The sequence below is a fragment of the Empidonax traillii genome, unplaced genomic scaffold (assembly GCF_003031625.1).
Source record: "Empidonax traillii isolate 1590-97213 ecotype Southwest subspecies unplaced genomic scaffold, ASM303162v1 scaffold235:size1242204, whole genome shotgun sequence".
NCBI classification, from domain to species: domain Eukaryota; kingdom Metazoa; phylum Chordata; class Aves; order Passeriformes; family Tyrannidae; genus Empidonax; species Empidonax traillii.
In genome coordinates this window covers 1,204,054-1,227,251 of record NW_020955428.1, presented here as the reverse complement: position 1 = coordinate 1,227,251, position 23,198 = coordinate 1,204,054, and the positions used below count along the sequence as shown (strand labels likewise).

Here is a 23,198-nt window from a genome sequence, read left to right as displayed (position 1 = left end):
ATGCTACAAACAAGTAATCCACAGTTAAAAGTAAAGTTAACAACTCAGAACTCTGAGCTACAGAGCTACATATAACTAAAGGTCTTTGTAAAAGAGTTCATGCATTTAACTGAAATACACTATCTTTTTTACGCCTCAATGAGAAAATTGAGTGACTTATTTCTATTGCTGTCAAATATTGTCTCGGATTCACTGCAAAGTAGCAATTTTCAGAGCTGCCTCAAGCATTGTCAAAACTGCTGTCTGTCTTTGTTTTGCTTTTTTTTTTTAGATGAACACTATGTTTAGAGTTCCCTTAATATGCATTCTCTGAGGTAACTTTCATTTTATCTGAGCTGTAAGTTGTTTTGCTTTGATTCTACATACAGGCTTACGAGTGATGATATTAGCAGCTGTAAAAGAAATGAATGTGAAGAAAGGAGCATCCATCGTTGCAATATTTAAGTACATCAGTGCTATTTATAGGTATGACACACAGAGAAATAGACGGCTTCTCAAAAGAACTCTAGAAAAACTAATTGCAGAACATGTAGTAGAGCAAGTCAAAGGACATGGTCTGGCTGGGTCTTTCAAGCTGGGAAAGAATTACAAGGAACAGAAGAAGCGAGAAAGAACCAAAGAGCAGGTAAAACGTGCTGCCACAGTTACCTTATTTTTGAAAAGACAGATATTTTTTCTACTGGTTACATGCTACTTGGAGCTGTGTTTTCTGTGTGCACTAGTTCAGTGATGCTGACTTATTGCTAAAAATGAGGAAAACAGCAGCATTTGCTTTGACATGCAAGAGTAAAGAAGCAGAAATCATACATAGATCAAATTTGGTGCTAAAGTATTAACTACATCTGTCATGAATCTTGTAAAATAGTGGCACTGGAAATTGCTTTGTTCTTACTGTGAATGTGTTTTTTTTAAACACTGGTAAACATTAACCAAATCCTCAAACTGGAAATTGATACAAAACCTTAATATCTATGCCCTGATGTGTTTATATGTTTAAAAAAAAAAAAAAGAGAAAGTAATTTGGGTTAGAAGAGTCCTTAAAAATCATCTGTTTTCCAGCCCCTCCTGCCATGGGGACACCTTCCACTAGACCAGGTTGCCCAAAGTCCCATCCATCCTGGCCTGGAACACTTCCAGGGACTCCTTTGTGGAAGCTGTTCCAGTGTCTCATCACCCTCATAGTAAATAATTTCTTCCTAGTATCTGATTTAAAGCTACTGTCTTTCAGGTTGTCCTGTCGCTATACACTCTTGTAACTAGTCCCTTCAGGTACTGGAATGTTGAAATTAGGTCACCCTGTAGCCTTTTCCAGGCTGAACAATCCCAATTTTATTAGCCTTTCCTCGTGGGAGAAGTGCTCTATCCCTCTAATCATCCTGGTGGCCCTTCTCTGGATTTGCTCCAACAGGTCTGTGACCTTCTTATGTAGTACTCCACGGGAGGTCTCACCTGAGCAGAGTAGAGGGGCAGAATCACCTCCCTCGCCCTGATGGGCACGCTACTTTTGACTCAGCCCAGGATACATTTGGCTTTCTGGGCTGCAGGTGCATGTTGCCGGCTCATGTCCAGTGTCTTATCCACCAGCATCCGCAAGTCCTTCTCCCCTGGGCTGCTCTCGATCTGTTCATCCCCCAGCCTGTATTGATACTGGGGGTTGCCCTGACCCACATGCAGTAACTTGCACTTGATCTTGTTAAACCTCATGAGGTTCCCATGGGCCCATTTCTCAAGCTTGTCCAGGTCCCTCCAGATGGTATCCTGTCCTTCAGATGTGCCAACTGCACCACTCAGCTTGGTGTCATCTGCACATTTCCTGAGGGTGCACTCAATCCCTTTGTCTATGTCATTAATGGAAACATTAAATAGCACTGCTAGACATTGAACAGCATTGGACAATTCTGTATATAAAGTCTGACATTCTTGGTTAATTTTACTTTGTAGGTAGCAAAGACTTCAGAAAACACTCAGAAGAAGCAGCTGACTGATGCTAAAACTGAAACCAAAGAATCAAAAAATAGTGGTGTCACATCTGAACACATCTGTAAAACTGCTTCACGGGTGGATATTACCATGGAAGAACATGATTATTGTACAACCAGCAAAAATAACAAGAAATCTGAAGCAGATCATGAGAACTCTGTAAAAGAGAATAATGTTAAGCAGGAAACTGTCATCCCAAAATCTCCGGATTTGCATGGCAGCCTCCTTGTCTCCAGTGACAAGAGTAGTCATCCTGATTTTGATGTTTCTAAAAGTACAACTGATGTTCAACAGGAAATCCCAAAGGTCCAGTCCTCACATTCCCAAGAACATGCTGACAGTAGCGTACAACATACCAGTTCTGTATTTCCATTTAATACCTCTGAATATCGTTTTGAATGCATCTGTGGTGAGCTTGGATTAGCTGACTACAAAGCTCGTGTGCAGTGCCTGAAATGCTACTTATGGCAGCATGCAGAATGTGTGAACTACAAAGAGGAAAACCTGAAGAGCAGGCCCTTCTACTGTCCCCATTGCCTTGTGGCAATGAAACCAGTTCCGACAGGAGCAACTCTGATAATTTCTCCAAGTTCTATTTGTCATCAGTGGGTAGATGAGATCAACAGGCATGTAAGATCATCCTCTCTTCGCGTTCTGGTGAGATTATATAGCTTCATGTTCTGGGGAGTTATTTTATCAAGGCTCAGGGCTTCCTGTCAGACATTCTGCATTACTTACTTGAAGTTCAGAGATCTCTTTGTCCTCAATGTCAGAATTCTACATTTCCTGCTGTAGACCTATGCTTTGGCATCACACTGTGCATCAGTGTCCCAGAAAGACTGTCTGGAATTAGTTTTTAAGTTTTTCCCTTTTTAGTTGGTCACTGAGAGATAATACAGTGGACTAGGTATCTATAGGAAATGGAAGCAAATTTTGAGCAGTTGCAACAACTGGTGATTTCTAAGAGGGAAGGCTGTTTAAAAGACTACCAAGGAACTTAAAAAGCCCTGACTGTAGGTGTTTTGAGTGTCATCTCACTGTACACTTGCACCTAAGCAGCTCTCTGACTCTTGCTTCTCATTTTGTTCTAGATAAAAAACGTTACAGTAGGTAAAGAGCGTAGTTTTGCGTTTCTGGTTCTCAGGCTTTATAAAAGAAGTCTTGTGCCTTGGTATTTACTGAAAACAACACCCTTACAACTTGGGCATTGCCTCTTTATTCAGATATTGCTTACTTGAAGACCATGTATTGTCCTTTTACTTTATTTCTAATAGCCTTGTACTAAAATAAAGCTAATTATACTTACAGTAAATAATGCTATACAGGATTTTTTAATATGTAGTTATCACAGTATTCAAGTGTAGCCATTGTCTTTTATTGCCAATGTAGTCAAGTTTTGTCCTTGACTTTTTAGTAGTCAAGAACCTTTGTAATGATCTAGTGCTTTGAAAACCATAGATCCCTTGTATTTTGAATAAAATAACAGTAGTAGTAGATTGATATAACTTTGTTTTCAGGGATATATTTGTACCTTCAACTGTTATGCATAGATGCCCTATGTATAAATGAATTCTAGGCCTCCAGTGCCATATGTGTGATCAGTCTAATTAGATTTAGTGCACAAACTTGTAAAACTCCTGTGGTTTTTCTAGGGCCCAGTCCAAATTTTATACCAGCTTGGATGAAAATTATCAGAAATAGATTTACATGGTAATAGTAAAATGGTTTAAATACTGACTGTCAGTACATGAAACTGTGTGATACCTGTGATTCTAAGGGATTGTTTTCATTTTCTTTTAACTGCCAACTGTAAGCAAGATTTGTTTTCAGTGTTGCTTCAAAATGAAAATTTGGGGGGTTATTTTCTGTAGAGGTAAAACAAAGGTAGTGGAGGTGTTTAAATATAGGAGATGTTTAAAAGAACTGGTTTCCCACGTTAACAGCTTTTGCATTGCATGTGGAGTGTGCTTTTTAGTCTTCCAACTGCCTACAACCCATGGGAAATTCTAATGGTTTTATGTAATAAGCAAGAAATTAAAATTCATCAGTAGGTCTTGCTTTGTGGCAGGTTGTCTTTTCCTGCTGCTGTGAAAACAACCAAACCTTGGCCAAGTTATAAACCTCCAGAAAATCTGTTAGTAAAGACTTGAAGAAATCATTAGACTCTGACAGCTATTTATTTCTTCTTGTTTGCTTCAGTGAGCATGCTCCTTTTGGTTTGTTTGTTTCTTTTTTCTTCCCCTCCCACCCGCCCTTCTCGCTCTTTTTTTTTCATGTGCAATGGCCTGGTTGCACATGCTTTGTTGTCCCACTCTGGGGCTGAAAAGAAGGAACTTTTCTGCAGGTGTTTCTTTCAATTAGCAGAAACACCGTTGCCATATGCACAAATGTAGAAGATGATTATTACTGGAAGAAAAGGTATGGTTAACAGTGAAGTCATGTGCTGATCATTATGGGGTATAGAGCAATTATTTTAATTTTTTTATGCTTCTGAAATGTTTTGGCTTAAAATTATGAGGGAGATAAGTACTTCTGATAATAAAACCAATGTCAGTATGAGAGGTTTATAAAAATATTCTGTTGGTGCACATAAATTGTTTCTTACTAGGGTATTTTTTTTCATATCATAAGTCTCCATAGAAATCCTTTTGTAGGCAAAACTTTACTCGGAGTACCATTTCTAGTTACTATATATTTTGCTGCATATCTCTGCCTAATCATCCATTAAATTGTGGCAATGGGAAGAAAGGTAATGCATCTACAGTAAAGGAGAAAAGACTGGACATGTAACTTACATAGTGTTGTGCCATACAGCGTTACAGAATACTTATTCTTCAAACAAATAACAGCAAATTACACCAAAAACTGTTGTAGAAAGTAATGAAGTCCTCTCTTTTTCAAAGGAGAAAAAATGTTTTGCACCATTATAAATAATTGTACATAAAAATTTTGTATCAGTGACTGTCTTGTATTTATTATTATGCTACTTAGATGTATTTCCCACCATGCTACTCTGTGAATACAGATTGTATGAATGGTTTCATATTAATGAGCAGCATTGCTGGAAGGATGCATGCATTAAGCTCTACTGCTATTTTGGCATTTTTATTAAATTGTCTCTCTGACCTTTTCTTTGCTATTGTGCTATTGAATATAAATCTATGTAGGTGTATCAAGGTGTGAAGAAGCACGGCTTTCTGCAGCCACACATGTTGGCAGAGCAGGAGGTGGTTATCACCACGTACGACGTCCTGCGCACTGAACTGAACTATGTGGACATCCCCCACAGCAACAGCGAAGACGGGCGCCGCTTCAGGAACCAGAAGCGGTACATGGCCATCCCAAGCCCCTTAGTAGCAGTGGAGTGGTGGAGGATCTGCCTCGATGAAGCGCAAATGGTTGAGTGCACTACTGCAAAGGTATGACGTTACTGGTCATGCGTTCATTTAACTTGAAAAGGTTTTGACAAGTTTATTGTAAATAATGCAGTAGATTTCCAGCTCCCCCTCTTAACGTTCAGTGCACTCAAGTAATTTGTCCTTGTCACTTGTTCTGTAGAAGTGAATTTTCTGTTGGAGATACTTACTATTAAATGGTTCTCCTGTTGGAATTTTGGCAGACTGTGAAGTATATCCAGCTCAAAAAATGCTTAACATATAATCTATACTGACAGTGTAAAGAACTAGGTCATCGTGTTGTGTACGGTGTTTGATAGTTTCAAACAAGACACTAGCCTGTTCAGTGGAATGATTCAGAGGCATAGATATGTCCTTTGGGTCTAGAAGCTAAAATAGTCAACAGTCTGTCTGCAAACCCGAGGGATACAGTCTGCAGGGGGAGATTATTTTAATTAGTGTCTGTCCGGTCTTTTTGCCCAAGACAAAAAGACAAAAATGCTACTTATGTAATGGCTTATGAGCTTTAATTTTTTAATTTTTTTTTAACATACATTTTCTTTTGCTATCTATTTGGCTTCTGGGAACTCTTAATTGCACTTTATTACTCAGAAGAGGATGTGGCTTTTATCAGCTTTCAGTTACCTTCAGAAAGCTCAGAAATTTTATATACATTTTCATAATATATTGTACTGATGCAGCTTCTAATCTGCTGATGTTACATATTGAAAAGATGTTCAGACTTCTCAAAAATAAGGTCTAAATGTTGTCACACTGTGTTCCACTCTTTGTTTTCCGTTTCCTACCATTGGCTCTATCTCCTTTTACTAGGCTGCTGAAATGGCGCTCCGTTTAAGTGGAATCAATCGCTGGTGTGTCAGTGGTACTCCTGTGCAGCGAGGATTAGAAGGTGAGATTTTATGTAGCAGTGTCATCTGTGGGATTTCTTTATGCTGATAATTACGTAGTGCTTTGAAGCAGTTAAAACATCTGCTAGTTTTGCTTTAAATTGATTAGGTACTCTGACTTGATAAGCCATAAACTTTAAGCATGCAATAAAGCCATCAATACTTTTATCAATATAAAAATTGCAGAGCTTGAATCTTTTTGTTTCCCTTAATTAGACAGATACTTTGGACAGCAGAGAAGCCGTATGTCTAACAGCTGATTCAAGTTTATTCTTCTGTTTTCTCTTAGCAGAGTGGGTAAATATTAACCCTTCTCTGTTGCAGCTATAGGTAGTCTGCTCTGGTTACAGAATCCTTTAAGCTGTCAAATACAGCAAGCAAAGCTGTATTTGCCTTTTGCATAGCCCTGTATGAACTACTGTGGGTATCAACTGCCATGAATATAAATTCTGAAAATCGTGCTAAAGCTTATGAAACTTTCCTAAGTCCTTATGTAAGGACTTAATGAATTGAGATGTGTGAAGTAGGTAGCTGTATGTTAGCAGGTGTCATTAATTTTGTCATTTTTGTGAAGTACTCAGCCTCTGTAGACAAGCTTCAGAGAGAGAGAGAAAAAGAAAAGGAACTGACTAACTTCTCTGTCTCCCTGTGTTCTCTGATGGATTTATAATATACAGTACACGCTGAGGCAACGAGTTTTAAAGCGGATAAATCAGTGTAAGCATTTGTGGACTGTTGTATGGATACCAAATTATAAAAGTCAATATTGTAGATTAATTCATTATGGAATTGTGAATTAAATTTATAAATACACACGATAGTTGTGAGAATACATAGTTAATAAATCAAACCCTGTAGAAGGAACTGATAGATTATTTTGTCATGATTAATTTCTTCAAGTCGTTATGTGTGATAGTCTTGATTTAATAAATATCTGAAATGTCATATTGTCCATAATACGTATTGACAGTCTCTCAGGCTATATTAAGGCAGCCTCCATCACTTACGGGATGAAAGCTGCTGACTCATTTCAATCTGTGACACTGCTGCTGTAATACAGGGGGATAGGACCTCTGGGTAAACAATTGCTTCTTGCATAGAAATGATTCCCAGGATTTTTCTTCCCCTTGTCTATGATATACTTGATGAATGTCGTGATGCTTTCAGCTGAATACAAAATGATCATAAACCTAACAGAAAAAGGAATGCAACCACCAGATCTTTAGGAACTACAAGATACCATCACATATTTCTGTTTTGGCATTGTCCACTCGCAGCATTTAAATGTGTGCTTCTGTATTTTTCCAATAAGCTTTAGACACAGGATTAAAGTCAGAATGTCCTTAAATTTCATTACAAAAAGTGATGGATTTCTGAATTAGGCAGAATTAGCAACTAAATTGTATTCTCTCAATTAGCAAGAAAACAATAAAGTGTCTTTTGTTACTTCCTTATGCCTTAGCAGAGAAGTGAAAGTCTTCTGAATTGCAACCCCTTCTAGGATGGTGGGCAGCAAACAGTTGGTGCACAGCAGGCTGTGAAGTAATGATACTGAGCAATGTTGTTTTAGAAAATCCTGGCAAACCCAGTTAACCATATGCAGTCATGTAATTTCTACCTCTTGCCTCTGCTCTGAATAGGTTTAAATTCGTCGCTTTTATCTGCTAAACTTGAAATTAGGAAAGTATCTCACAAATAGCTATATTCCTGCAAGTTGTGTGGAAATCAACAGCTAGCTAAAGGAGAGAACCCCCACCTTCCCCTACCCAGTCCCTTGCCTAAAATTAAATATTTTGATGAGGAAATGACTGGAAAAGAAGTGCAGAAGGTAGTGGCCAGAAGGTAGTTGTTTTATGCCTGGTAGCCTTTGTATGAAAGTTAATTTTTTTTGGAGGCGTGTTGTGAAGTGTTAAAACACAAACGCTGCACTAAAACACTTTCTTTTCTTGGCAGATCTGTATGGATTAGTCCTTTTTCTTGGAGTTGATCCTTACTGGGTCAAACATTGGTGGGACCAACTTTTATATCGACCTTATTGTAGGAAAAATCCCCGGCCTCTCTACAGTCTAATTGCGAAGATAATGTGGAGATCAGCAAAGAAGGATGTGATTGACCAAGTAAATAAGAGCTTTGAGTTTTAAAATTCCTGAACATCATTTATCAGTAGTTTTATTTGCAAAATTACTTATTTTCTTCTTTAATTGCAGATTCAAATACCCCCTCAGACAGAAAATATACACTGGCTTCACTTCTCTCCTGTGGAGAGACACTTCTATCATCGCCAGCACGAGGTGTGCTGCCAGGATGCATTGGCAAAACTCAGGAAGATTTCAGACTGGACTCTTAAGCTTAGCAGCCTAGATAGAAGGACTGTGACTTCCATACTATACCCATTGCTACGGCTGAGGCAGGCCTGCTGTCATCCACAAGCTGTTCGGGGAGAGTTTTTGCCATTACAGAAAAGGTGAATTCTGTAATTTCTTAAAAGACCTGCTTTATCCAGAGGAAAACTCTGATTGTCCCCAACAGTGCAAGATCTTGCACCATTCTCATCTCAAGCCTAATTTTAAACGTCTTTAATTAAATTTGCAAATACGGTACATGAAGCTAATCTGACCTCAGAAGATGAATAAGGTGCAGTAGGGTTGCTAGTGTAATTCTTGTGGTAAAGAACATAGTACTGAGAGACAATTTGATTTTCCAGTAGCATTTTAACCTTATGATGTTGATGGATACTGGGGTGTTGCAGGTGACAGGTTAAGTGTGAAGCAAAGCGGATTCTTCTTCAGTTTCAAATAAGGCCCCTGATTTTCTTTTGTCTCTTACAAAACTTGTGTTCATGAGTAAGAAAAATGAACAAAATGAATCAACAGAATGGAATAATTATTTAGTTCAAAGAAAATGTTAATGTGAGGTTGCAGAATTTTTAAATGTAGATCCAAACTTGAAAACTGTACAAATGCTTTTTTTCCTTTTGTTTGGTTGTTTGTTTTTTGGGTTTTTTTTTTGGATGCTTTCAAGATCATCCTCACAAGTGTGCTCTAAGTATCGGTTTGGTCTCAGCATTTGTTAGACCAAAAGCATGTTGCTAGCCCTATTGCAAAACATAGCTGCTACACTTTCAAACAATTAGAGGGAGGCTGTGAAAGAACAGGCTATTTCCATTCCAGACTCTCAGAGCAGTGACTGGTTTTTTTAAGCTACAGGCAGAGAAGAACTTAAACCTTTAGCACTGCCAGTGTTATTTCTGCTGTGTCCTAGTCTTGTTCATCCATTCTATTCAATCTCTTTCTATGCTTTTATGAAGTTTTGTGTCCTACTCCTTCCGTCTTCTCACACAGGGCATCTGTGGTGCCTAAGTACCTGAAACTGACTTTGCACCTACTGCAGCAGAGACGAATGGTTAGATGCTGTGCTTGTAGCACTTTCTGTCTAACAGTCTGCTAGTGTGGAAACAAGGACTCAAACAAAGGAGAAATCTATATTTCCACCTGTATAAGATTATTCGCATTAAAATGAGCCAATGTTGTATAAATGAAATGTGTAAACTGAGCCGAGTAGGCTGGGAACTGCTTAGTACTGTGTTGATTTTGCTGGAGTGGTTGCACAGTGACAGCTACATAGTAACTGTGGTGGAAAAACCAGCAATGAAAATTAAATCTTTCTTAAAATCACATGTACAAAGAAAGCACTATTTACATATCTATTTTGTGAACCAACCTTGACTGCAGCAGTAGACAGTACCAGAACAAAGAGAAGATTTGGCTCCTGGCTTTGGTTATATGTATGAAAATAATGAAGAAATTCGCTGTTAGAGTTTTCCTAGTTTAACTGAGTAAAAAAGCTCTTATTTTTGTCTTAATTGGTACTCTCAGGCTGTGTATCAAATAGCATATTTTATATGTACATCCTTCTGCTTTTATAATTTTTCTTGAAACTGCCGATGGTTCTGAAAATAAAAGGTAAGTAGCAATGGTGGAAGTATCAGTGTATGCAGGTACTGTGTATTTGCCATTACCTCTGCAGAATACAGAATACATGAATAGTGATTATATTGATTTAAAGCTTGCTCTGTGTAGTGTAACAGTGTAGCATACACCCAAAAATGAGTTGCTGTAACTGGAACAATGTTGCAAAGAGGATAAAATAAAGGTCTAGGAAAGTGTATCCTTCCCACATAATTTGGTCACGCTCTGAGCAGGAGTTACATCAAGTCTTAACTCTGTTCCACAGTGTAAATGCCAAAGAGTAAATTCTTCTCTAAAGGTGAATGAGGCTGAGGAGCAGAGTTTCAGGGGAGGAGGGTAGTGTCTGGTCTAACAGCAGTAACTGGTCATAGAAGCAGCCTCAGGTCAGCTCAGGTAGGCTGTTGCTGCTGTTCACTCTCCTGTCTCTTCCTATCAGTCCTCTTTGTGCTTAGGTTCTTTGTCCCATGGCCTTACTCCATCCTGTTCTTCATGCTTTTGCCTTGCTTCTTTTTAATTTCTCTTCCTACTTCTCTCCCTTACCTCTCCATGTCCTGTATTTTTATATTAATTTTCTTCTAACTAAATCCCTTTCATAATTTACAAAAATGACAGAAGTAGAAAAGGAAGCTTAAAATTATTTTTGCTTATTTTCCCTGTTTTCATTTCACACATTTTTCCTCTTTACATTGATACCTCATGTGCTTTCTGTATTTAGACTGGTAGCAGAGAGTGGGAATGTAGTCTTTCATAGCTGTTTTCATCTGGACAACTTTTGGCAAAATGAGGTCTATTTTCTCTTGTTTCTAGTTCACACTAACAGGTAGAGCAAAGTATTTTTCCCTGTGAAGGATTATTTTACCTAGTTCTAATTTTCTTCTTGCTTACTATTTCTTTCTCTTCTTAGGCCATGTCCACCTCTCAACACACTGAAGTTAGGGGAAAGCTGTAGTAGAAAGCAAGGCTGACAGCTAGGGGGTTTTTAATAAATAAATCAATATAAAAAAAATTATACAGTATGTTGGATGCAAGTAACCATCTTTTATGCTGCACAGCATGACAGTTTTACTTCTTCAGTATTGTGATTTTGTTTCAGATTTGAGCCATTTGTTCTCCTTTTCAGCACCATGACCATGGAGGAACTGTTAGCATCTCTGCAAAAGAAATGTCGAACGGAGTGTGAAGAAGCTCACCGGCAGCTGGTGTGTGCTCTTAATGGCTTAGCTGGTATCCATATCATTAAAGGTAAGATTGGATGGCTGTAGTGCATCTGTATGTACTGGGAGGATAAAAGAAGCCATACTTGTGTATTTGTCCTTAACCTGCTTTTGTTTTATCAGTACTGCTTTCTGGGCTTCCTTTGTGCCCCCTGCCATGCAAACTGCTACGCTGACTGTGGAATCTCTTCCCTGCTGCCTGCTCTACAGCTCTGTCCATGTAGATTTTGTCTGAATTGTGAGGAAAAAAAAACTTTGAATGGGAAGCAAAAATAACTATATTCATCTTGAATGCCGTTAAACAAAATGAAAATTAATTAAAATTATGTAGTTATAAATGAGAAAAAAGTCCTCTTTTCCAAGTTCCTCTAAAGTTGACAAGCTGTTTGAATTTTTCCAGCTCATGTTAAAGTCTTCCTTCAGAGAGGAAAACCGGCAAACTGCCTTATCTGTTACTTGCCTTACAGAAAGGCTACATTCAGATTCTCTAATCTGTAGTTAGTAATTAGTAGGTTTGAAATACTTTGTTATGATTGCAGGATGGAGATAAGTGTTTCAGATAGAATTAAGTGCTTAAAAAGATTTATGTGTAGATGAAACACTTCTAAAATACACTACAAACAAAAATTAGGCTTGGCTTGTTTTGAGAAGCAGATTGATGAAAATTTCATCTGGTGAGAAACAAAAGCAGGACTGAGGCAGAGTTCTGGTCTGTAACTCCCTCCCCAGTATTATTATTACACTCAGTCTTCTTTATCAGTGAGAAGGGAGCACACCTTACACATACGTGAAGCCACAAATTTATTCTTCCTATAGTCGAAATCTTATAGGTCTAAATGTTATTAGTCCAGATCTAATTCTTACAGGCAAAAAAAGAGTAACAGTTGCAGTTATGTGCTTATACTGCTGGTCCTGCTTTTATGCTCACCTTTCTACTTAATCCCTTCTCGATCCTAAAGTCAGTGGTTTCATAGAGGTGGTGGCAGTGCTATCACTAGTTGTCACTACCTTCATCAGGAAGAATAAGATATTTGTGTTGACGGTTTCTTCCTTACACAAGGGTCATTTTTATGTTTGCTAGCATACATTTGCATCTTTCCCTTTCTTCATTGGTCTGCAGCTCCATGAAAACACCAAATTTACTGTACATAATGCCTTTTATGAATGTTACATACTCTTTCTTTGTTCTCTTTGTTGCCCCTAAAACCAGTTTTGTCCAGCTCTAAGCCTGCATTTCTTTGACTGTGGGTGAGTTGTTTATAGCCATGGCTTTCTTATTCACTGCCAAGCCTGTGCACCATCTCTTAGCATCCCATGGCTGTACTCTACACTGCATCCTATATCTTTACTTCTCAAGGCCTCTCCTATTGTTACTAGGCTGTATTTCCTTACACTACATCATTGTGTTAGTTGTAAATATCTCATTCTACATGGAATAACTGCTTTTTACTGCTATCTATATATAACTGTGTTTGTACCACACAAAGATAAACAAAAGCTTAAAAAAATAATTAAAAATTAGCCATAGACACCAGCAAATGACAGAAATTGCTGTAGCACAGCTAAGCCAAGTAAAAGGTCCAGGTCAGTCAAAATTCAAAGGAGGCCTGACAAGCTTCAAGCTTGAGGCCTTGCAAATTCAGCACATAGCTTTTGGCCTCTTGCTAGTAATGGCAATTCAATACTGCAGGACTACACCCTTACAACTGGCAATACTTTCAACGTAAGCAGCAACAAATCTTGTTGACATAGGATTTTTACACTTCCAGATATGGAGGAAGATGATTTTTGTTTTACTCTGTTATGTCTTTATACATTTCTTGTCCCTGTCCTTCACCATGTTTTAAGGGTCTCTAAGACTATTAATGCAAAGTAAATTTCCTTCAACTGAGAAAAGAAAATTAAAACTTATTTTTCCCTGCTTTTCCATATGCAATTTCAATTTTGTTTTTCTTTTTAATTTATATAATCTATTTTCAGAGAAGTGATTGTGATGTTGGCAGCTTACATCAGTAGTTATGCTCCCTGCATGCACTTAATCATTTCTGCATTTCTGAAGTGTGACACAAATTTCATTGTTCTCACTAGAAGAGTGAATAATGCATTTGCAGTGCAAATTTAGCAATGCATCACTGCAGTGACTTGCAGATGATTTTTTTTTAGGGCAACGTGAGATTTTTTGGCCTTATGCAACCATGTATACATACTTAAAGATTAAGAGGTCTACAGATTTGGCAGTCACAAAAGATATTTCATTTGGAAATTGTGTCGTTTTTGTAGAATATAATACTCTGGGTTTTACCTTTATTTTTTGGGGTGGTGGGAGGGGTGTAGAATGAATAGAAAAGATTTTCTTGAAGACAAGCACTTGTACAGACTCTCTGTAAACATCTTAGTGTGTTTCGAGTGATGTAACTCTTGTTACATCAAGGTCAGTCACGGCTGCTTGTATATTTAAAAACCAACACAATATGTCTGTGTTTTTGTTACTCTTTTTTTAATTCAGGAGAATATGCATTGGCTGCGGAGCTGTACAGAGAAGTATTAAGATCATCTGAAGAGCACAAAGAAAAGCTCAAAACAGATTCCTTGCAAGTGAGTGAGCACTGAAATGTAAAAAGATGTAGTTAAGAACTGGAATACTTTAGATTTAACTTAACAGGTCAGTCTTTTTTTCTTCCTAGTGGTGTGCTGAATTATCATTTCAGCGTGCTGTCATGATCACAGTCTTTAGATAGGAATCTGTCCGGTGATTTAGATAGGAATTGGTTCTGTGACCTTTATGTTTCCTTTTCTCTTTTTTTTTTTTTTTAATGGAAAAAAGATACTATATTTCTAAAAGCTTACTTGTGAGTCTTCATGATGTCCCTGAAGCAGTGTGTGATCTCCACCTGCTGTTCTGCAATAAACTTAACAAGCTGAATTCCTAGACCTGTGCATGTGACTGTGACTGCTCACATTAATGGTGCTACATTACATCCTGCAAATATAGGATGCTGTGATATTAATGTGCCAAATGATTGAGAATAATAAAATTGTTGCACTGGAGAAGATAAAAGGGCATCAAAACATGAAAAAGAATCAAAGTGAATTTTCTCTTCAGACATTTGTCTTCATGCATTTTGAATACTATATTAAAAATATGAACATATTTTATTGGTAAAAAAAGCAGTGGTTTTCTAAGTAACATCTTCAGATTTCTTGAAGAAATATCAGTGCTAAATTGACCAAGATTCTCTTCAGCATAACAAGATACTTAAAATGTTAATGACAGATAAATAAGAAGTGATCAGTTGTCTCTTTGCTTGCTTTGCTAAATAAATTATTGTTTGATTGTCTTCAGTGTGGTCATCTGATATTTGATTCTTCCTTCTCCTTTGTGACTTCCTGGTGGCTTTTTTCCTTTAGCGTAGCCATATTAGCATAAACTTGTTAAGATACTCATAACAGGGTTGTTAATTAAACTGTTTTAGTGGATTATGCCATCCAATAAAGCTTCCCCCCCCCCCTTCAAAATACATGCTACCTAATATTGCTTTGGTAATAAAACTTAAATTCTGTTGAGTACTTCTCAGTTGTGTAGGTTTAGCTCTTAAAGATAATGGCAAACCACACTGACCATTCCTCTTCAGATAGTAATAGGACAAAGATGGAGTGAATCCAGGAGGTGAGAGAGGTACAGGTTCATGATATAGTGGAGGTTTGGGATACACAGGGGGAACCTAGGGAAGAGGAATAGAGTTGCCTTGTATTAATAATCAAGTTTATTTTCCATAAAAATAAACAAAAAGTCATGTTTTATTCAGTAATTTTTTATTAAGAATAGTGAAAATATGAAAAACTAAGCTTTTGGGATTTGGTATTTTCCTTTAAACTTTATTTTGCTGTAGATGGGATAAATGAGTTGTTTCCTTAGAATATTCTAAAAGACCTTTACAAAAAAATGTGCTCTGAGATAAATAATTTGTCTTCCATAATAGTCAAGGGCTGTTTTAATTAGTAGGGTGAGTATGGGTGAGTATCTGATGACCTGGTATCAAACTTGCTGATTTACTTTTGAGATGTTAAAGTCTTTAATTTCTTATTGTTTCCTACCTCAGTAAAATGAGGAAAGGAATGTTTCTGTTCTTTATAAGATGCTCCAGATTAACAGAAAAAAAATAAATCTAATTTTAAATGCATACTAATTTCTTACTGTAAGCTTTCATTGCTGTTCAAGCTTTTCCTGTCACAGATGTTGCAATGGATTTTTTTCATGATTGCTGTTGACTTTTTGTATATTTAGAGACTTCATTCTACACATAATTTGATGGAATTGTTGGCAAAGCACCCAGGAATTCCCCCAACTTTGCGTGATAGCCGACTTGCAGAAGAGGTAAACAGAGTTTGTTTTCATATAAATACATTTTGAAGAGCACTTTTTTATTTTTTCTCCTTCAGTATTTCCTCTAGCTAAAGAAATAACATTAAATGGGGTTAAAGTTAACTATATAAATTTCCCTTCAACTTATTAAAATCATGAGTTTAGTGTGTGAGATGAGAGCAGAAATGTCCAGTAAAATACTGCTGTTCTGAATGCTTGGTGGCCTCTGTTATGTTGTAAGTGTGTTTTATGGGGCTTTTAATAATTTTTCTCTCTAAAATGTTACTTCCCCATCCCCACAATGTTCCTACGAACATCACTTAGATAGATGTCACTGAAAAAGAATGTGTCATCCTGAATTCTTCTGAGTCCTTCATTTCCTCACGTTTTCTTTAGCTTCCCTCATTTTTAATTGTAAATAGTCAGTTTTCTCTAGGTGAAGTTTTTAATTTTTCTTGGCACAGATGAGCAAGTCACTATGTATCATTTTCTGTGTTCATTAGCCTGTTTGACTATATCCTTAATCTTAACTGGGAAATACCTGGCAAAATAGTGGGATTACTCTTTCCCACAGGGTTACTTGCAGTGGACATATGGACCACATTTGCAAAGAAGTGTCATTATTGTGACATTATCTGGGTTGAAAGGGACTTGGGATGTCACTAGTTAAACCTCAGAGTATTTGACCCCTCAGAGGGTCAACATTGATTTCTGACTGGATATCTCAGGTCTTTATCCAGTTGGGCCATTAAAACCTCCAAGGAAAGAGATATCACAGCTTAGCTGAGTAACCTGTTCAGTACTTCACTATTTTCATAGTAGGGAAAAAAAATTCATGCAGAACCTCCCATTTCAGTTTATAGCTGTTGTACCTTGTTCACTTACCATGTATTTTACTTCAGTAAAATACCTGGCTCCCAATCTAGGTGGTTTCCCTCTGGCTGCTGGAAGGCTGTTCTTTAGTACCCTCTAAGCCTCTCTCCTCAAAGCTGCACAGGCCCTGTTCTTGCAGCCTCTCCTGATCAGTATCTGTCTTATTATTTAGATATCTGGTGATATTTTATCATTTTTACAGAAATTATAGGTATGGATATTTTGTTTTGTTTTAATGAGACTTTTTCTCTTATCTATGTAAAATTTCTATGCACCTTCATAGAAATTGTATAGAAATACTGCCTTTTTTTTGTTGATCTTTAATTCCAGAAATTTCTAAATGTCACCTTCTCCTGGCATTGTTATAAAAAAGGGGGTTGGAAAATTTGTATTTTGCTAATAAATGTGAAGCAGAGGTTGTTTTTTGTAGCTATCTTTTGCCAGTAGCTCATCTAAATCCTCAAGAATCCTGTCCACTCCAGGTAAACTGGGCTCTGCAACAACGGTATAATTATCTTAATAGTAGCAAACAAAAAGAAGAAAGACTTAAACAAACACTAAAATGCACTAAATTAAGGTACCTAGTGAAATCAGTATGAAATGATGAAAGATACACATTACTTCTAAGTTGTTTGTTCATCAGTTTTTAAAATATGAAATAAACTGATACTGGTTGCATCATGGTGGAGGCACTTGCATATCAAGTGGGATTTTCACTGTCAGAAGTAACTTCCATTTAATTTCTATGAAAGAATTATTTTTGATGCACCTAAAAATAATGAAATTTAAGCCTTTTTTGTTATTTTATGAGTAAGTTTTATATGTAGACAAGTTCAATTGTCCTGTTCTCAGATTGCTCTGAGATCTTTTTATTGTTTGCTTATTCAGCACATTTATTGTACAGATAAGTAGGAATAGTGAGTTAAATTCCAATTCCCTTTTGTAATGTAGTGTATTTCTGTGGTGTTGTTTGGGCTTGTCCAAAAGCAAAGTTGCATAGTTAGCGTCTTTGTAGCAATTTGTCCTCTCAAATGTTTTTTGGGCTTACTAATAAGTGCTAGATTCTAGAGGAAAAAAAAATACTGCCAAGTATTACAAATGAAAGTGGGTAGCACATAGGTAGCTAATCATTTTAAAACATATTGGTAGCTAGGGAGTTTTTACATTTTCCATTATTCCTCCTAAATATGATTTGTCTATAATTTAAGCTCTTATTTCCATACAGGCAGAACAACTTCGACAACATTATATGAGTAAATCCAATGCAGAAGTTGCAGAAGCCCATCAGGCCTTACAGCCAGTTCTTCAAACCATTCGAGAGCTCCAGAGAAAGGCAGGCACCTTTTACATATTTTGTCTCTGAATTTTGAGATTTTTTAAAAGTACTGTTTTCATCTGTGTATCCAGAACTCCAGCTGTTTATTATTTCTAACAGTTTTTTGGAAGACCTATTTGGAATGGAACTTCAGCAGCATGCACGCACATCACAGACCGAAAACATACTCTGTGTTCCCCACATAAAGAGGCACACAGTACTTGATGAACAGATGACTGAAAACAGAAGTACATGGTGGGGGATGATTCTAGTATAGTTTAACACCATTCTTGAGTTTCACATTAACTGTGCTTCACCTGTAATATAGGTAAATAAGGTATAGGTTTGGGCCTTAAAGCATTTCTGTGGTGTATCAGGTGGTATTTCAGTTGCTTTCAAGGGAACTGGTTTTTGGCATGCATTTAGTCATGGTTCTTAGGGCTTAATTGCATTTAGTCAATATGACAATTCAGATTTCAGACAAAAGTGCAAACTCTTAATGAACTGATGAACACCTGAGTTGAAAGGGTGTTTATCATTCGCATAATAGTAAATAAATAATAAAATGAGGGCAAATAGCGTATGAGGGGGTAAACTTACTCATTTTCTTTCAACTGTTAAAATTATAAGGTCACTTTTGTTGCTCTGTTTATTTCACAGAGAGTGTTGCTTTCTCTCATTAAATGATCTTTTCATCTCCTTCTGAGAGAGGGAAGGAAACTTTGAGATCACAGTATCTCTATGTGGCTGTTCTCTGTAGATAGTCTTGGTGAATCTAACTCTACTGAAGCAATTTGAAGGTGTAGAACTAGATGAGAATGTAGAAAGTTTCTTAATCATGTGCTTACACTTCAGCAGAAGAGGGGCTGTTTTTTAATTATACTCTCAATCCTCCACTTTCGGGGAATTAACCAGTCTGTTTAGTGGTGGCCTAAAGAGCAGTCAGGCCTCAAGAGTCATTCTGCTGCAATGATTAAATTGTTTTTTTGTTAAATGTTCAAGGATAAATATGTTCTTTTTCATACAGATACATTCAGGTTCTCCTTGGTGGTTGGATGTCATCCAGACAGCAATACAGTATGCCATAGATGAGGAGCTTGTTCAACGTGTGCAAAACGAAATAACCTGCAACTACAAACAGCAGACTAATAAACTCTCCATGGCAGAGAAGTAAGAGAGTAACTAAAATAGGCTAATGAATACAATTAAGTCTGTTCAGGTCTTCTTATCAGTTTATGCTAACAGTTGCAATTAAATGGCAGCCATTTTTGCTTCAGAGCATCTGGACTGCAATTATGTTTCAAAACCAGTCCCTGAAAAAGTCTTCTATATAGTCCCTGGCTATATAGAAGACTTGAAAAGAGAAGTAGGAGAATTACCATTTTCTCTTAGGTGAGCATTCTTGGAAATGATTTTCTGTATTTTGTACTGTGGTTTTACAGTCTTCTGTACTCATGCAACTGCTGATCAAGAAAGATTCAGAGTTTATTACATTAAAATTGAGTAACCTATAAAAGGAATTGTCGTGTGTAAATGGAAAGTAGACAGAGAAAATCCTTATGTAACACCATAAGATAGCATCACTGTTTTTCTGAGCAAAGAATTTTGGGTTTTTTTTGTGTTAGAGACAACAGTACCACTGTTTTTTGAGTTCAATTACAGAACAGTGGATTCGGAAGGGACATCTAGAGGTCACTAGGCCAACCCCCAGCTTAGAGATCCAGGCCTATGCTCATTCAACCCAATCAGGTTGCACAGGGATTTACCCTGTTAAATTCAGGTTGTCTCCAAGGAGGAGATTCAATAGCCTCTGTGTGAAGCCTGTTTCCAGTGTTTGATCCACTCGGTGGAAATGAAGAAACATTAAAATCCTTTCATCTAGTTAATATTTCCTCTGTTGCATCTTGCGTCCATGATCCTTTCACCAGCTGCCTTTGAGAAATGTTTGGCTCAGTCTTCTCTGTAGCTTCCAGTGAGATAAATGTAGGAAGCAACAAGGTCTCTCCCATGAGCATTCTCAGTTTAAGGTTGAATAGACCCTTTTCTCCCAGCCTCCTCTCATATGTTCTGTGCTGAAGCTCTGCAAGTTTATCACAGAAAAGGGAGACATAGGAGAGACAGTGCTCTCATGGTTAAACTTCAGGCAGTTTTCTCAGATACATGAACTTAGGCTTTTAAATACAGTCTTTCTGAATGATGGTTTTAGTTAAATACATTTTTATTATATTTAAAATATATATAAATAGATGTATATAAATGCATATACATACGTATACAAATATCTAATGTGCTTATAAAATGCGTACATGTGCATAAGTTTAAATACTTAAGATATGCACATTCAGTACATAAAGATGTATCCTTCTCTATGACTATTCTACTATCATGATACCAAAAGGTCGCAATTTCTTGCCCTTGCTGCAAGTAAATGTACCCTGTACTTTTCAGTACCTTAACTTAATTCTGTGGAATAATCTAAATAAAGATATGTATAGCTCTTTTTTATTCACCACAAGACGCAATGGGCACGAACTGAAAACCAGGAAGATTCCCTGTGAACATCAGGAATGCTTTTTTACTGTCAGGGTGATTGGGCTGTGGCAAAGGAAGCCCAGAGAGGTTGTGGGGTCTCCATCCTTGGAGATGCTCAAAAGCTGTCTGGGCATGGTCCTGGGCAACCAGCTCTGGGTGACCCAGCTTGAGGAGAGCAGTTGGACAAGACAACACCCAGAGGCGCCTTCCAACCTCAACCAGTCTATAAGTCTGGATATCAACGTTTCCTGTTTGAGTTTTCATTTGAGGATGATAATACTACATTCTGGTCAAAATAAATAGGAGGACAGCATTGTTTGTATGTTCATGCAAAATTTGTATGAAAATGCATCTATCTGTATGTTTGTCTGTGTCATACTGATTTTTTTTTTCTTAGTTGAAATTAGGTATTTAGAAAGTATCTTCTTAAATTGTTGCTGCTTATAGGTTGTATAACTTCAAAAAAGCCATCTGCAACTCAAATGTTTATTTTATAAAATAAGGATAAAACTTAATTCCTATTCAATTTATTTTAGAATATGAGATGACATCTTAAAAAGCAGTGTCTTATCAAGTGTTACTGCTCAGTGGTGAAAGCAACAAGTACTCTAGTTGAATATAAGACAAGATTAATCCATGGTATAGTGTGGGAGCTTTTTATAAAGCTGGTATTATTTATCAACTGATGATATTAACAGCAGACTCATGATTGCAATTTACATGTATTTTCAGGCTACCTGGTTAGGCAAATTTGTCTGTGTTACTTAAAAATGCGTATTACTTAAGTAGGTCATATTAAGTTCCAGGCTCTAGCGGTGTTGTTAAACCTTTGCTTTGCTCTCCACACTTTACAAAACAGATGTTTTGGATCAAACTCTCCTTATGGTCGAGAACTACAGTCTTGTACATGAATGTCAGACCTTGTAGGAACTGTTCACTTTCAGCAAGAGACCTCTGCTCACAGGAAAAACACAACATGGGAAATGCTTAACTTGTTTACATGTTTCCACTCCAGTTGCAAAAGAGACGTGGGTTTTAGGAGAAGAGTTTGCTGTTATGTCCATTTAATAATTTTAACTTTGGAAGCTAACTTGCAGAACAGAGTGTATTTTTGTGATGGATGCGTTTGTCAGCTGTGAATTGCACAGGTGCATTGAAAATCATTTTGTTGGCCAACAGACACAAGTAAGACCATGTGCAGTTGTTTATCTTTAGAAGATTTACATTGTGGACCAGAATGTTTCGGGTTAGTGCTCACTACTAATAGTTGGTCCCATCTCTCAAGTCTGGGGAAGAATCTTTCTATTCTACAGATAGCATCATCTCCAGGGATACAATGGAGTGATTTCTGACAGCATTACATGCAATAATAATAACTATTTGCTTATGATATGAACCTTGTAGGTTGTCCTAGATTGCTATATAGCTATTTTTCTTCTACTTTAAAATACTTAATTAAGGTTGGGTTCGGTGAGTTGGTGTACAGTTGTTTCCTTTTTCTTTAAATCAGATTCCGTGACTGCAGAGGCCTTCAGTACCTGCTCACAACCCAGCTGGATGAAGTGAAGAAGTTCCAGAAGATTGTAAGAGAAGCAGTGAAAAACTTAGAAGGGCCTCCTTCTAAGCAGGTTATTGAGGCTGCCACTATCTGCCATTTGCGACCTGTTAGACTTCCACTCAACAAGTATGTCTTGAAAATCGAAAATATACTTTAGAAGTGTATTATTAAATTTTCCTTTATTTGAAATAACACACTGAAGTCTAGATTATGTAATCAGGGGCTGTATGCACACAGATACCACAGATCCATTTGTTAGAATCATGACCTTTGGTTTTATTCTAAAATATTTTCTTGTCAGTTATTTTACTGAGTGTACATAGACTGTTAATTTGTTCTTTTTAAGGATTTTGTGTGGGTTTATGTGTTGGAATAGGTATATGGTAATTACTTTGGTTTCTGATGAAATTCTGAGTGCATCTATTTTCAATTTTCTATATTGCAGCTGTGTCTTTTGTAAGGCTGATGAATTGTTCACAGAATACGAGTCGAAGCTCTTTATGCATAGGTAAGTTCATAGCTTTAAGATTTATCACTTAGAAAAAGTGAAAGTTGTATTGCTTTATGTTTTCTTCTTGAAGTTTTCTGAAATAACTTTATGAACTAATTACAGCAAGTTCTTGCTAATGGCCTTGATAATGGTTTTATTAGGTTTAATTTTCCGTGTAAATGTCATTTGAATAAGCTGTGTACAAAGAAGGGATTTATGGCACTTATTATCAAGCTGCTGTAATGTGACCATACAATTGAAATGAAGTGTTGAAGTGTTCAGAAAGTGTGTATAAATATAAGTATGCTAATTTAATACATTTTCCTCTTTGTGCAAATATTTATTTGCAGTCCAGTTGCAAGTGGTATAATACCGTGCTCATTCAATGTTATAATGAGAGAGATCTCAGACAGGAATGCAGCTGAAAGAAGGGTGACACCAGCACATGGTGTGAGAAGTATGCATAGTGGGCAGTACTGAGAGGCATAGATTGCAGTCCTTTGCATGCTTTCCCTTTGGCTTTTGTCTCTCATATCCCTCACAATGTCAAAGTTGGATTCAAAAGTCTTGAGGTCAATGAGAAAACATTTTGAAAAGTCTTT

General features: G+C 37.0%; 1 protein-coding gene across 2 annotated transcripts in view; it reads left to right on the top strand.

The window, feature by feature from the left end:
• Positions 1–23,198, top strand: part of SHPRH (SNF2 histone linker PHD RING helicase) — a 42,497-nt gene that overhangs the window by 3,930 nt on the left and 15,369 nt on the right. For both annotated transcript variants that reach the window (XM_027888187.1, XM_027888186.1), the window contains exons 5-17: positions 369–625; positions 1,942–2,637; positions 5,148–5,399; positions 6,207–6,285; positions 8,237–8,400; positions 8,491–8,747; positions 11,372–11,493; positions 13,972–14,060; positions 15,751–15,840; positions 17,927–18,034; positions 19,044–19,186; positions 22,059–22,232; positions 22,552–22,614. In XM_027888187.1, coding sequence (XP_027743988.1) covers positions 369–625; positions 1,942–2,637; positions 5,148–5,399; positions 6,207–6,285; positions 8,237–8,400; positions 8,491–8,747; positions 11,372–11,493; positions 13,972–14,060; positions 15,751–15,840; positions 17,927–18,034; positions 19,044–19,186; positions 22,059–22,232; positions 22,552–22,614 — 2,494 coding nt within the window. The remainder of the gene's footprint in view (positions 1–368; positions 626–1,941; positions 2,638–5,147; positions 5,400–6,206; positions 6,286–8,236; positions 8,401–8,490; positions 8,748–11,371; positions 11,494–13,971; positions 14,061–15,750; positions 15,841–17,926; positions 18,035–19,043; positions 19,187–22,058; positions 22,233–22,551; positions 22,615–23,198) is intronic.